This window comes from Oryza brachyantha, chromosome 10 (assembly GCF_000231095.2).
Source record: "Oryza brachyantha chromosome 10, ObraRS2, whole genome shotgun sequence".
NCBI lineage: Eukaryota > Viridiplantae > Streptophyta > Magnoliopsida > Poales > Poaceae > Oryza > Oryza brachyantha.
In genome coordinates this window covers 14,842,288-14,857,622 of record NC_023172.2, presented here as the reverse complement: position 1 = coordinate 14,857,622, position 15,335 = coordinate 14,842,288, and the positions used below count along the sequence as shown (strand labels likewise).

At 38.0% G+C, this 15,335-nt stretch overlaps 2 protein-coding genes across 4 annotated transcripts; both read left to right on the top strand.

The window, feature by feature from the left end:
- The first annotated feature begins 396 nt into the window (after positions 1-396).
- On the top strand, positions 397-1,357 carry LOC107305083 (NDR1/HIN1-like protein 10). Its single transcript, XM_040528472.1, has one exon. The coding sequence runs from the start codon at positions 459-461 to the stop codon at positions 1,110-1,112; it is 654 nt and encodes a 217-aa protein (XP_040384406.1). The 5' UTR covers positions 397-458; the 3' UTR covers positions 1,113-1,357.
- A 5,145-nt stretch (positions 1,358-6,502) lies between these two features.
- On the top strand, positions 6,503-15,176 carry LOC102710532 (putative uncharacterized protein MYH16). 3 transcript variants are annotated; one of them, XM_015841933.2, is made up of 10 exons: positions 6,504-6,821; positions 7,507-7,704; positions 7,803-7,925; positions 8,392-8,429; positions 8,619-8,778; positions 9,156-10,709; positions 10,899-12,491; positions 12,631-12,764; positions 13,650-13,901; positions 15,146-15,176. In XM_015841933.2, the coding sequence occupies exons 1-9, from the start codon at positions 6,735-6,737 to the stop codon at positions 13,849-13,851; spliced, it is 4,089 nt and encodes a 1,362-aa protein (XP_015697419.1). In that variant the 5' UTR covers positions 6,504-6,734; the 3' UTR covers positions 13,852-13,901; positions 15,146-15,176. The 3 variants fall into 3 exon arrangements, with proteins under 3 accessions (XP_006662573.1, XP_015697419.1, XP_015697420.1); XM_006662510.3 differs by having other exon boundaries at positions 6,503-6,821; positions 9,156-12,491; XM_015841934.1 differs by lacking the exons at positions 6,504-6,821; positions 7,507-7,704 and having other exon boundaries at positions 7,819-7,925; positions 8,735-8,778; positions 9,156-12,491.
- Positions 15,177-15,335: the final 159 nt, after the last annotated feature.

Genomic DNA, 15,335 nt, shown 5'->3' with positions numbered 1-15,335 from the left:
TCGAATTTATTTGAGAATTAATATTATTTTAATATTTTGGTAATATGCAAACCATGAGTAGACATTGCGAGTTCAACGGAGTTTCCCGTAGTTCAGGTAAAAGTCATGTAAAATGTTTGTTTTTCAAATGAGCCCTTAATCAACTCCAGTGCTGCATGTGTACGACAAACAAAAATTTTACAAGGGGTCTTGGTGATTTTATAAGGTTGGCATAAAGCCATCAAACAGTGTACAATGCACAGAAGCACTGTAGCACACGAAAGGTAAGTGCCATGCTGTCATGTGAACTCGCTCAAAATTCCTTCAGTGCGCAGAGCGAACTCGAATCCCTCCCGCCAGAATCAAAGCACAAACCCAAAGTAAAAGAAGCTACTTTTTCCCGCCAAAAAAAAAAAGAAGGCCTCTCTCTACAAAGCATCAGCTACCATAGCCGTGGTGGTAGCATCGATCTCTCTACAATGGCGGGGAGGAGCAGGGGGATCGGGGACACCGGCCACGCCACCCGGGTGGCCGTGGTTCGGTGCATCGTCGTCGCGATAATCGCCACCATCGTCCTCGCCGGCCTCGTCGCGCTCGTCTTCTGGCTCGTCGTCCGCCCCAAGCCCATCGAGTACATCATCACCCGCGCCGTCGTGCGCCACTTCAACGTCACGCCGCCTGGCGCCGGCTCCGCCGGCGGCGGCGGCGGTGGCACCGTCAACGCCACCTTCTACCTCATCCTCGCCGTCGACAACCCGAACCGCCGCGTGTCCATGCGCTACGACCGCGTGGAGCTCCGCGTGCTCTACGGCGAGAACGGCACGCAGCTGGCGACCGCGGAGCTGCCGGCGTTCCACCAGCCCCGCCGCAACGAGACGCTGCTGCAGGCGCGCGCCGTGGCGCGGTCGACGCCGGTCCCGGACCAGGCCGCGCGGGAGCTGGAGCACGACCTCGCCGCCGGCGAGCTTGTCAGCGTGGAGGTCCGCGTGGTCGCGGACGTCCGGTTCATCGTCAGCGGCGTCATCTCCAGGTACTACCGCGTCCGCGGGACCTGCTCGCCGGTGAACATCGGCCTGTCGCCGTCGGCGGCGCGGTCCTTCGAGAGCGTGCCGTGCGACGTCGAGATCTGGTGATGCAACCATGCATGTGTCGGTGTCCGACCAAAAGTTTGTTTGATTGTAATTTGTATTGGATTTGTTTAATTTACGGCACACATACATTCTAATTTACTGGGTACTTGCGTGGTTGTAAATTTAGCTCTAGGAGTGGCCTTTTTTTTTTCTTCGTCGGCATTGTATAGTGATGTGATTTTGCATGGTTGATACACATGCTGCGAGTGATGTCGACAGATGGGGAGATACAGGGGGAAAAGGGGTGTTTAGATGTTGCTAAATTTTTTAGCTCTATGTTATATCGGATGTTTGGATACTTATAAATATTAAATATATACTATTTATAAAACTAATTACAGATATGAGAGCTAATTTGCGTGACAAGTTTTTGAAGTCTAATTAATCCATAATTAGAGCATATTTATTGTAGCATCATATAGGCTAATCATGAATTAATTAGACTCAATAGATTCGTCTAACGAATTAGTCCAAGATTATGAATGAGTTTTATTAGTAATCTACGTTTATTATTTATAATAAATGTCCAAACATTTGACGAGACTCCCAAACACCCCCTAAATGTGTTAGTTATTTTGGATACTGTGCAAATAAATAGGTCCAATACAACATTTTTTTCGTCAAAGGTTTTAAATCTTCAATATAATGCCTTATCCAAAATGATTTTTCAATGCCTTATCCAAAATAAATGACACATTTTTCTCGTCAAAGGTTTAAATCTTTGGCTCGCTATTCGGATGTGGTTCTTTGTGAGGACGGTCTAAATATTTGCACACATGTAAAATTTAGTCGCTATAAACCCATTTTGCTCGCTATTAGCCATTTGAGGAGGTTGATCCCTAAATGTCTTGACCAACGATTTAAAACACCGTTTTTTTTTTGGTTCATTCAGCCTCTGTTCCATATTATAGTAGTCATTTTGGGTTGTTTCAAATCACATCTTCAACGCAAAATAGCAATATCTTCAACTAAGTTTATAGAAAAAATAGCAATATCTTCAAAGCAAAATGGATATACAGCAACAATTCATTCAATTATGAATTTAATGAAACTAATTTGTATTGTAAATATTGTTATATTTTTCTATAAACTTGATTAAACTTAGAAAAAATATACTTTTAACAAATCAAAATAACTTGTATAATATAGAAGGGATGAAGTGTGTATTTATTCAAATGAAACTCATCTCCATTTGTTTTGCTTATATATATATTGAAAATGTAGGCATCGTGCCATGTTGTCAATTTGTTCTAGCTGTAGCCATTGTCCCGCGTCAGCTGACTTACAGCTATATATATTCTTTGAGTGTGGCTTTCATTTCCTAATTCCTAAAGTGAACATTAATATGGTGTAGCTATCTATCTCTCTTTCTCATCTTTTCCACTTTATTACCTGACTGCCTATGCCTTTTTGGTCTTTTCATTGAGCTCAGTGACCACTTACTAGCTACTGCCTCCATCCCTAAATATTTGATGTCATTAATTTTTTAATACACGTCTGATCATTCGTCTTATTCAAAATTTACATAATTACTAATTATTTTTATATCATTTCATTTATTGTTAAGTATACTTTCATGCATATATATAGTTTTACATATTTAAAAAAAATTGAATAATATGAATAGACAACCGTGTATAAAAAAATTAATGACGTCAAATATTTAGGGACGGAGGGAGCACTAAGTCAGTGGGGGCAAAAACAAGTAGCCTCTCTTCTTCATCCAGAATGTCCTGCAGGTAGCCGTTGATTCAGGCAGACATTTGATGTAATGCCACTAACTTTTTATTATCACGATTATTATCATTGCTTGAGTATCATAATCTCTACTACTTTGGATTTGTGGACACAGTAAAACGTACATAGATACTCTGTCTGCTGAACAACATGTAGAGATAGTAGAAGCTTCTATCTATCTATCTGATCATGTTAACTAATCAAAGACTCAACTTTGGTTTGTCTGAAGAAGAGAGGAGAGTACCACAGATACTGCAAACCGATGAACTGGTACACAATCTTCGACCACATGATTCATAGTACATTTGACATGCATTTTTTCCAGCTAGCATTGTGACAAAATATCATCTTTGAAATCGTTAATGGGTTCTTACGCACAAGGCACTGCAGAGTTAACAAAATTAGCTAGCTGGTTCCATCATGCTGGAGAGTGTGTCAGCACTAACGTTTCCCTCTTCTGCCTGACTTTCTTTCTCCCTGTTAACTCCTCACTTGCAAGATAGGGTTATATTGTGCCTGTCAGTTCAGATTTCAGAGATCAGTCTATCTTAGCTTCCATTATGCTTCCATGAGACTGAAATTTTTCTCATGGTTGAAAATGAAATAAAGGGCAACAACTTGTCCTGAAGTTAGAATGGTCATGTGTTCATATGATGCAATGTAATGAACTTTGTTAGATTGGGTTATACTGGATTACTGGACTCTGAAGTCTGAAGACTTTCAGAAGCTACTACATGTAATCATGTAAATAAAGCCTGTAGATCTTGGAATGTGGCCTGGATGACGGTGATTGCAACTTTGTTGGATTGGATTACACGATGTGTATGTTTTGAGATGACAGTAAAGCAGTGCGATGCGGTGCGGTACCATTCGTTCGGTTTGAAATGATGAGATGAACTGATGACCATAAAAAAAATATGAAGGCGTTAGTATACTTGCATTCAGTCTCGACTTTGCGTTTTCGACAGAAGGATAATTTTGATTCTGTTTGCTGGATTTTGCTGTCAGTGTGCTGAATCAATCTTTAGCTGTGGATTTTGTGTGTAAATTATTCTGATGTAGTGGAATGAGACTCCCTTCATTTCAGTGTTGGCATATCTCTTGGGATGTAACAGTTCAAGATACATCTCTTCTCCCTCTACTGTCCAAGATTAACATTGTCGATATGAGAAAAGAAAGAACTATAAATTTAGTGCATACATTTCACAGAGACAGAAAATGTCCCTTAACTAAAACATTCCATTAATTGTTTTATGGTCTGATGATGCGATCTTAACCTGTGATTTGAAAGTTGGGTTTGAACCAAAGTTTCCATCATTTCTCCTATCTAGCTAGCTCCTCAAGAGTCAAGCCACGACCAGAGATTGTGCATGATAGCTAGTATCTGAAAGGGTTGAAATTAAGGAGGAAGAGGATGGAAAGGTCGGTGGAGATGGAGGTGTTATACCAGGATAGGCAGACTGATGGATCATGGATTCATGGATCACCCGGTCGATGTGACGGCGGGGGGGGGGGGGGGGGGGGGGGGGTGTGGTCGCCGTCGTCGGTCGTCGCAGGTGGTTCTCCCTGTCCCTACGGACGCGGTGGTGGTGGGGATGAGTGGGCTGCTGCTCGATCGTCGATCATCGCGGCGGTCACCGGTGCGCCCCAACGGCCGACACCACGCGCGCCGGCGTCGCGGTGCGCGGATTCGGCCGAAGATCTTGGCGTCATCGCGGGGATGGGGATCGATGCGCTCTACGACGCAGCTGGCTAGCTTTGCCGATATGGCAAATGTGGGACGTAACTACTAACTAAACTACCCAACGTTTCGTAGCTAGAATGCATCGCAGCCTAAGTTACTATTTGTCCGTTCCTAAATATTTCACGCTACTGTCTTCGTTCCTAAATATGTCACGCTATTAATTTTTTATATGTATTTGACTATTCGTATTATTTAATTTTTTTAAAATATGTAAAATTATATATATACATAAAAGTATATTTAACAATAAATAAAATAATATAAAAATAATTAAAAATTATGTAATTTTTTAATAAGATGAGTAGTTAAACATGTATAAAAAAATCAACGGCATCAAATATTTAGGGATGGCGGGAATACTAGCTACTCCCTCCGTTTTATAATATAAGATATTTGATTTTTTTATTGCAATGTTTGATCATTCGTCTTATTAAAAAAATTATAGAAATCTTGTGACTTACTTTATTATCAAAAGAATTTTAAGCACGACTTGTTATTTTTTATATTTATACTAAATTTTTGAATAAGACGAATGGTCAAACATGATAAAAAAAAATCAAACATCTTACGTTATGAAACGGAGGTAATAACTATGTATTTGTAAACTAACAATATGTATTTGTAAACTAAAAATAAATTGAGAATAGATTTTTTATACAAGTATTTTTAGCGATATAAAAGTTAAGGCTAAAAAATAAACTTCAATAACAAACCAACATCAACTTTAATTTTAAAATTAAAATTAAAATTTTAGTTTATAAGTATAAGTAGAAGAAAAAGACATGGGTGGATTCTCTTACTCGCTGGAGTCAAGCAATTTTCTAACTGTGGATTTTGGATTTTTGTTGCCACGTTTTTAGGACGGAGATAGTACACACATCTTGAAAATATAGAGAGTAATTGTTACTGGTATATAGTATACAGAAATCTAGCATGAGATATATTTGAAGTCAAAGGCCACTTTTAAAAATGACGCTAACATATTTGTCACTGAACTCACATATCATAAATACATGACACGTGTCATGATATCGGGTGTCAAATATGTTATGTGCTATTTTAAGAACGGTAGAAGTTAAATGGCCCGAAGTCAAAAGGAGTGATTATGCACCTCGCTTATTTTCTTTCGGCAGTAGCAGGAAGCGGTAAACAAAAAAGTTGTAGTGGTACAGCCGTGACGCGTGTCAATTAGTGTTGGGGAGAAAGTTGCAGTGCACTTTGAGACGCTGTCGGAGTCGAGCAATGGATCCGAATATTCGATCACGACACGATCTCACTGCAAAGAGTGTCACCTGAGACTGAGAGCCCCTTGTCGGGGGTGTTTAGTTTATAAAAACAAAAATTTCTGTGATCATATCGAATCGAATTGACTGTATATCGAGAAATATTTTTCATACGAACAAAAAACGAATTTTACGGCTCGTCTATAAAACCATAAGACGAATCTTTTGAGCATAATTAATCTATCATTAGCACATAATAAGTTACTGTAGCACTTATGACTAATAATACACTGATTAGGCTTAAAAGATCTATCTCACAATTTCGTTCGTAACGATATAATTAGTTTTTCGTTTCATCTAGGTTTAATGCTCCATTTATATGTCGAAAGATTCGATGTAATGTTTTTAGAAAAAAAATTAAAAACTAAACGGGTCCTTCATGAAGTTCCTCATTGGAATTTGAAAATGAGAGGAGTGACAATGCGTGTCAAATAGTAAACTGGATAAGGCAATATCGCCAAGTGAACAAACACAAACAAAATTTGAAAAAAAAAATCAAAAATAACCATTGCGAAAAATATTCAAATAAAAGAAGAGCAAATGTTAATATTGGAGGAGAGGGGAAAACAGAAAAAATACTGCCCCAAAAATGGAGAGTGAAACGAGGAGTTCGCGTCTCGTTTGCTAAAAAAAGATGCCAACTTCTTCCACCGCCTCCTACGATTTCCTCGCCCGTGCTCCCCAATCCAATCCGTGGCTCCGCCTCGTCTCCGCGTTTGCAGGTTCGCCGCGATGCGTCGATGATCCGCACCGCGCCGCCGCGCGCGCGGAGGAGGGCGATACGTGCAGCCCCCGCTTGGGGGATTCGGGGTCTGTTTGGGCGGGAGCAGGTTTGGGGATTGAGAGCGCGGGGAGGGCGAGATGTCGGCGAGGCTCGATCGTCGTGGCTCGTCAGATCGGCCCGGCGAGAGGGTGGAGTTCAGGTTCTCGGGCTTCCGCGCTGTTCAGGTCAAATGTTTTCTCCTTGTTTTTTTTGCATCGCGCGGCATTGCATTGCTGAACGATTAGTAATGAATTATGAATGTAATGCGAGATTTAGTGATTTTTGTTAATAATTTTAATGGTTGCTTTTCGTGTGAAATTTACCAGAAGAATCTATGTTGTGATTGGTGCTAATGCGTTGAACAATTCTATTATAACATGCATTGCTAATAAGTAAGTAGGAAATCTACGTGGAAGACTTTCCTTCCTCTTTACCATGTTATTGGGTTTTGATTCGGTAAGAGAATGCAATGCTATTTGTGGAAAGTTGGGATGGGACTTCAATCTGATTATGCATTGCAGGGTGTCAATGTTATTAAGAAAATGTGTATTGCGAGGTTGTGGGAGATTTAACTAAGTATATTGTGGAAAGTCAGTGTATGAGCATTTTTGCAAGCTCCAGATATGTAAGATCAACTTGATAAGTGGTGATATTCAAGTTGGAATGGTATTATATTCTTGATGTACTCATGAATAGAGGGACATTTAGGTTTCACTATTTCTGCTAAGTTCCTGAAATTATTTTTCTAGTAGAAATTTTACCGAGGATGAGTTGGAGCACAGAACAATGAGTATTTGAGTACCAATGCAAATGGAAGACATGTGCTTTTTTTTTCCTGGATGATATTTCTTATTTCTGATTGCTCAGCAGGTTCCGGTGGTATCAGATAGGCTGATACTTTCAATAGTTGCAGTGGACACTGGAAAAACGATTGCCAAGTCCACTAAAGCTGCTGCACTTAGTGGAATCTGTCAATGGCCAGATTCCATCCTAGAACCAATTTGGTTTTCCCAAGATGAAGTGTCGAAAGAATTTCATGATTGTCAGTGCAGGTTTGTTGTTTCCATGGTACGGCTATTGTTAGCATGAATATTTCTTAATTATTTGTCTCCCCAATTTGCATGCACCGTACGGGTGGATTACTAATAACACATCTTATATTACAGGGATCAACAGAAAATGGTATACTTGGGGAAGTTCTCCTTAATATGACTAACTATCTTAGTTCATTGGACTCTAATGCTATCTCTTTGCCATTGGAGAAATGCAATTCTGGAACAACTCTACAGGTATATTTTACGCAGTTGTTCGTGTTTTCTTCTTGATATCTAATTACACTGTTCCCTATATGGGTATTTTGTTTCCTATTAGTAATATAATCATAGCTCATTTGGATGTTTCCCACACAAAATTTTTTTTCGCATGAACTCTCTTTCAAGTATGTTTTTAGTCCATATGATTGTAGCTCAAACTAAACCATGTGAAGTTTACTTAGATAATTTGCTTTTCTGTTGATGTATCATCTAAATAGTTGGTTGTTGGATGTCCAAAAATGGGACTGTGTATTGGACTATTGTTTATGTGTTGTAAAAACCTGCAAGTTTTGGACTCGGTTCATGCTCGGTTCATTTGGTATCATAATTGTAGAGATAGAGGGGGAGGGAGAGAGAGAGAGAGAGAGAGCATACAACTATCCAAGTAGTTTTCCCCCACTAATACCACTTATGAATTATCTCCATTGTTTCTCATGTGCAGCTTAACATCCAATGTCTTGGCACTAATTCTAAAACAAGGTAACTGAACCTTATTTATGTTCTTGTTGGCATGTTATTAATTCCTGATATTGCTCTATTTTTGCAAACATTTATCTTAGGTCATTGGTGAATATTGTTATACTAACTTGATAGCCTTAACTGATTATTTCTTGTTTATTAACAGCTCATAGAACTTGTTTTTCTATTTCATCTTGGCATTATATGCAGTGATGTGAAATCATGGAATGAACTATCAAATGTCTATAGTCCAACCAATGATGACATGGGGTGCATATCAGATTGCTCTGGCAGTATGTTGAATATGATTACTCATTCTTTGTCAGGGAATAACTTAGGTGGCTCTTATCAAGATGAAGCTGGAAATAGGGTATAACACCCTTGCTCAGAACTCATTAATGCCAAATATTTATTTTAAGTAGTATTATGTTTGGGGACAACTAAAGTTGTTACGTGTTTTGTGTGAGTTAGTCCAGATATACTAGAAGAGTCACAAAATGCAATAAAATCCTTATTACATCTTATATTTTCAAAGCAAGCTTTCATTTGATTTACTAATGATTTCAACTGTCAGATATCTCATTACTGAAATTCAGTGCATGTTTGCCTGCCTGCATACATGCTATGTTTTTCATTTATGTGCAATGTAACTACTACCATTTGTTCAAGAGACTATTCTATTTACTACTCTTGTTTTTGAAGTAGTATATGTAAGTGGTTAAATGCAAACTGCATATGTGATTTCAGGATGCAAGTTTGTCAACATCAAAGTCTTATCGGAGTTTTAATTCTGAAGATAGTACCACTGACAGAATAAATGTAACTCCTAGAGACAACTCGAATGATGAATTATATATACGGAGGCATGCTTCTGTTAGCCCTGTTTCCATCCATATTAGTGCGGGTCATTCTGATGAGGTCACTAGATCAAACAATTCATCATTCAGTTCTCGAACTCCAGCTCAAAACATGCTGCAGGGAATTAATGCACAACCATTTGCAAGAGATTTATCTCAATTATCATCAGGGGCATCTGATGTCTCCAAAGATATCCTCAACAATGCTGAAGAGGCAATTGATGAACTACGTGGTGAAGCAAAAATGTGGGAAAGAAAATCTCGCAAGTTGAAACGTGGTCTAGAGACATTAAAGAAAGAATCTGCTGATAAATCTAAGAAACAATCTGAGCTAGCGCTGGAACTTGCAGCTTCAAATTCTGAGCGAGATGCCTTAAGGCAGGAAATTGAAGAACTCAAATGTTCTTTGGAACAGGCAACTGAACACCAAATTATTTCAGGAAGTCCAAGATCTGGGGATGTGATAGAGCTCCACAAAGAGGTGAAAGATGACATTCAATTTCTGAAAGAATCAAATGTAAATTTATCAACACAACTGAAGAAGACACAAGATGCCAATATAGAGCTTGTTTCAATCCTTCAAGAACTCGAAGAAACAATAGAGGTTCAGAGAGTGGAAATTTCTAACATCTCTCGTGCAAGTAATTTGATAGACCATGAGGCCTCCAAAAATGATATATTAATTCAAGAAAATGTAGAGTGGGCTAGAGAATTGTCACTAAAAGAAGATGAAATTGCAATGTTGCGGGAAAAATTACACCGTATGCTTAATGTTGAAAATCCAAACAATGAAGGTTCTGATGTTATTTACCTTGAATTGGAAAAGGAAAATGACTTTTTGAAGGTCAAAATACAAGAACTGGAGAAGGACTGTTCTGAATTAACTGACGAAAATATGGAGCTTATATACAAGTTGAAAGAAGTAAGTGGGATAGCCAGAGGAGATGATTTGTGCGTTCCTAATAATGAGGAAGTCGCCAATGAGGGTGATCTTTTTGACAGTTCAACATCTAAAGTAAAATATCTAGAGACAAAATGTGCTGATCTTGAGCTGAAGTTGAATAGTTGTAGGTCCGAGTCCAGTGAGCTAGAAGAAAAGCTCCAGAAAAGCCAAGATGAGCTAAAAGACAGAACTCTTGAATTATCTGATCTGAGAGACAAGCTTAGTGGTTTCCATGCCACAGAAATGGAGGAAGGAGACACTGGTAGTGCAAAATCTTACAAATCGAGAACTGAAAAACTCGATGAAAATAACAACGAAACTGAATTAGATGCTTTGAGGAGTACAGTTGTACTAAAAGAACAAGAAATTGAGAGCTTGCAGCATTCTAAAAAAGAAATGGAGAACTTTCTATCTGAAATTGAGAATGAGAAGAATAAGTTGGAGGAACGTTTAGAAGCAGCACTAAAAGAATGTAGCATCACTTCAACTTGCTTGAATGAAGTGCGAGAAGAACTCCTTGTTCTCACAAGCAGCGTAGATTCTCATGTTTCCACCAATAACGTTCTCGAAACAAAGATTAGTGAGCTTGAAATCTACAAAGTCAGTCTAGAGTTACATATATCAAAGCTGGAACAAGAAAATATAGAGCAACTAAAAGAATGTAGCATCACTTCAGCTTGCTTGAATGAAGTGCGAGAAGAACTCCTTGTTCTCACAAGCAGCGTAGATTCCCATGTTTCCACCAATAATGTTCTCGAAACAAAGATTAGTGAGCTTGAAATCTACAAAGGCAGTCTAGAGTTACATATATCAAAGCTGGAACAAGAAAATATAGAGCTGTCAGATTCCATATGTGGAATAGAGGCTCAGTTGAACTATCTGACAAGTGAAATGGAGTTAAGCATGCTACAACTAGATGAGTCTAGATCACTTATCACAGACCTTAACGATAATCTAATTCAACAGCAAGCAGAGGTGGAAGCTCAAAAGGTAGAACTGAAGAAAAACCAGCTAGAATCAGACAGGAGGTTGTCAGAAGTACAAGAGGATTCAGAAACCCTAAGAAGGTCAAATGCAAAACTGCAGTCTACCGTTGATCGTGCTGTTGAAGAATGCAAATCTCTGCAGACTCTGACAGCTGATCTAAAGAAGCAGAAGCTGGAAGTGCATGGTTATGCTGCACATCTGGAGCAGGAATTGGAGCAGTCAAAAAGAAAGACCATGGATTTCTGCAAAACGTTAGAGTTCCTAGATGCAAAATTGTCTTCTCTTCAGAAAGACATTTCTTTCAAAGAGCAATCTTTGCTTTCAGAACTGGAGAATATATTTCAAGAGCACAAGGAGCATGAAGAAAGGATAAAACATGCACATTTTCTTTTAAACAAGATTGAGAAAGAAAAGATTGTTGAATTAAGCAATCTTGAGAGGGAGGTTGTTAGCCTTACTGCACAGGTATCTTCAACACAGGAGGAGAGAGAAAATTCCACGTTAGATACCATACGTGAGGTTTCCATCCTTCGAGCAGACAAGGCTAAACTTGAGGCTAATCTTGAAGATGTCAATGCGCAGATGATACATTACAAGTCTCAATTGGAAGATCTACAAGAGTCTAAAGCCAAGATTAAAGGCCTAGTTGACTCGCTCAATGCGTCCAAACAGAATGAAGAAATGCTAGCTACAGATGTTGATCATATGAGAAGATCGATTGAAGATGCAAGATCCAATGAAAATGACTTAAGGAAAACTTTGTGTGAACTCGAGTTGAAATTTAAATCCAGTGATTATGAGAAACATCAGATAATTGAAGAAATTTCTGGACTGAAAATTCAAGTTTGCAAAATATCAGCCCTCCAAGATGAAATTCTCACGTTACAAAATTCTCTTGATAAAGCTAAGTTTGAGAAAGGTAAGTTGGAAGGGTTACTTCAATCATTGTCTGAAGAGTGTGAAGAACTAAAATCACAAAAGGGGATATCAACAGACAAAGTCGCATGTTTACAGGACACATTGAATGTAGCTAATGAAGAAAAGCAAAGTGAAATATCTAAGCAAACAAAACCTGTGATGCTTGACGATGACACACCAGCTAATGAAACATCACATGTACTTGAAGCTGAACTAAAAAGTGAACTAAGTATTATCAAGGGAGCTAACAGTGAATACCAACAGAAAATACATTCTCTTGAAAAGGAAAATGAGGATCTCATGAGGAGAAGTCAGCTTATGGAGAAGGAGCTTGAGCTGAAGACAAACCAAAACAAACATGAAAACATCAATAAACAGGTGAGTCATTTAAAGGTACTATCCGATTATGAAAAATTTCTATGCTTGCAGATACCTTGGTTAGTACAAACTTGTTTTAAAGCAGGGTAAAATAGATTAAATTTGATAAACTCAATCAACTATTTTCTTATTATTTTAGGGTAATGATGCTAATGAAAATGGAGATTCTCCAGTTAATGACGTCCCTGAACTTCAGTCTAAGATCCAATTACTGGAAACTAGACTTGCTGAGGCACTAGAGGAAAGTAAATTGTATAGAGGACAACTGAAGAGGTACATTGAATCATCAAATTCCACCTTGTCCCTCTTGACAATTTTTAATAGCAAATTACATTGCCCACTGGCTATCATCTGTTATCCCTTGTGTACCAAAGGCATGCTTAAGCTCCTAGGTTCTGACTCATTAGAACTGTGAGCTGTAGTCCTTAAACATTAATAACAACAATGATACTTTATAGTATTTGGCAAAGACTATTTTGACAAATAGTTTTTGATATGAAATCAGTAATAGATGTAAGACAGTAAACACTGATATCTGGCAAATAAGTTGTATCTAATTCTTTGGCTAGCATTAATAAAGTGTTCCAGAGAAGCTAAACTAACATGCACTATATATGTTTTTTTCCTGTTTCATGTTGATTTATAATTTGGCTCGTGTTTTTATACTTGCTGTAAGTACCTTTTCGAGTTCAAGGAATATAGTAGTAGAACATAGCTATGACATGATGTAGAATTAAATAATGAGCATGTGCTGAAATGATATTACTGATATCCAATTCTGTGAAGATGCTACAGCTTTTAGTGGACTAATTCCAGTGCCCAATTACTCATGTGTTGTTCTACCCAAGTAAAAAAATTCTCACCAAAATGGATTTATTTAAATTGATATTGAAGAACAACAGATGGAGATTTCGTGATAAACTGAGAGTTGCTTCGATAGTTCGATGTCTTACAGAAACCTGCTTATTGTTTCTTGTTTTCAATCTGCTGTGTGCGGGTTCAATCTAAGACGGTTATGGCTCTCGCATCCTTTGATGCAGAGCCTGGGAGTTTTTCTTCTATATCTAAAGAACATCTCACCAAAATGTTTTGATGACCTGATTAGTGATATTCCAACCTTCCAAAGGATCATGTTCTCTCTTTCTTTGTCATTTATAGTCCAATACCAGAAGGGAATTCTACTAATAAGGATGTCAAAGAGAATGATAATGACAAGATATCACAACTAGAGTCAGAGCTAAAAGATATGCAAGAACGGTTACTCAACATGAGCATGCAGTATGCAGAAGTTGAGGCGCAGCGTGAAGAATTAGTAATGGAGCTCAAAACAGCAAATGCGAGAAAGGGACGGTGGTTCTAGTGAGATGGGGAACTACTGCATGCCATAATCATAAGGCCCACACAGTACAGGTACTCCATGTATTCACTGGCTTCTCAGAAATATAAATACGTGTTATTACAATTTGGAAAAAAAATAGCATTAACATGTGTTTTCCCACCATTTAATAAACATATCTCAACAAATGCAGTATTTGAAGGATAGCATCAATGTGAGTGTATGATACATTGCTTGATCAATTTAATCATGATGTCGCAGACATGTATGACGCATCATCCATAATGAGCCAAAGTTATCAGGATTTGCAGGCAGGCTGAGAGAATTTCCTGTATACCACTGAAATTATACCTGGTTCTTTCTATGCCATGCAAAAAATCAAACTTCCCTCTGGGCCATTCACTTAATTTTTTCTGCCTTATGTGCCACCGAGGTTAACTTTTCCATCCAACTCTATTAACTGATAGCATTTGCTTACGTTCCTATGCCACTACATGTCAAATGACCCGAAGCATAGAATTGAAAATTGATATTTTCAAATAAAATTTGAAATTAAGACAGCATAATTGAAAATTGATATTTTCGAATAAAATTTGAAAATTGCCAGCAATAAAGAAAATTTCAAAATTCTCATGGTTAATGTGCTAAGGTGTGGCAAGAATGCGGGTCATTTGGCATATAGTGGTATAAAAGGAACTTAAGCGAATTTTTCAAATTTTCAATTCTATGTTGCAGATCACTTCAAATTTATCCGAAAATATCAATTTTCAAATTTTATCCGAAAATATCAAGTTTCAAATTTTATTCGAAAATATCAATTTTCAATTCTATGTTTCGTGTCATTTGGCATATATTGGCATAAAAGGAACGTAAGCAAAATGCTATCAGTTAACGGAGTTGGATAGAAAAATTAATAACAGTGGCACATAAGACAGAAAAAATTAAGTGAATGGTCTAGATGGAAGTTTGATTTTTTGCATGGCATAGAAGGAACCGGGTATAATTTCAGTGACATATAGGAAATTCTCTCTATAACGTATTCATGAACTGTGAGCCTATACGTGGAAAAAAAATTACCCCTACAAATTACTCTTTTAGCAACAATACTATGAATAGATGAACACATAGTTTATTGATCCTTTCAATATTATTATGTTGACCATCGAAAGATAGTAGATTGTTTCAAATAATTTGTAGCCATAGATTAACACCATTAATCAGCTCAACAATATCATGAATGCTGATGTTATGACATCCTTTTTTCCATTCAGGACTGTAATATGATCGCATCTAGTTAACACAATCGTGTAATTTTCAGGAGGAATGAAGTCAAATGCGGCTACAAATTGCAAAAAAAACCTGAATAATTGCAACCAGCTGCAGAAATAGATGGTGTGACCTGACTATACTGGAGGTTCTACACCAAAGAGTAGAGGGCTGTAAATTTGTTTCTCAGGACCTGGCAAAAAAAAATTGTTTCTCAGGCCCAGGCCAGGTTAAGATCTTAA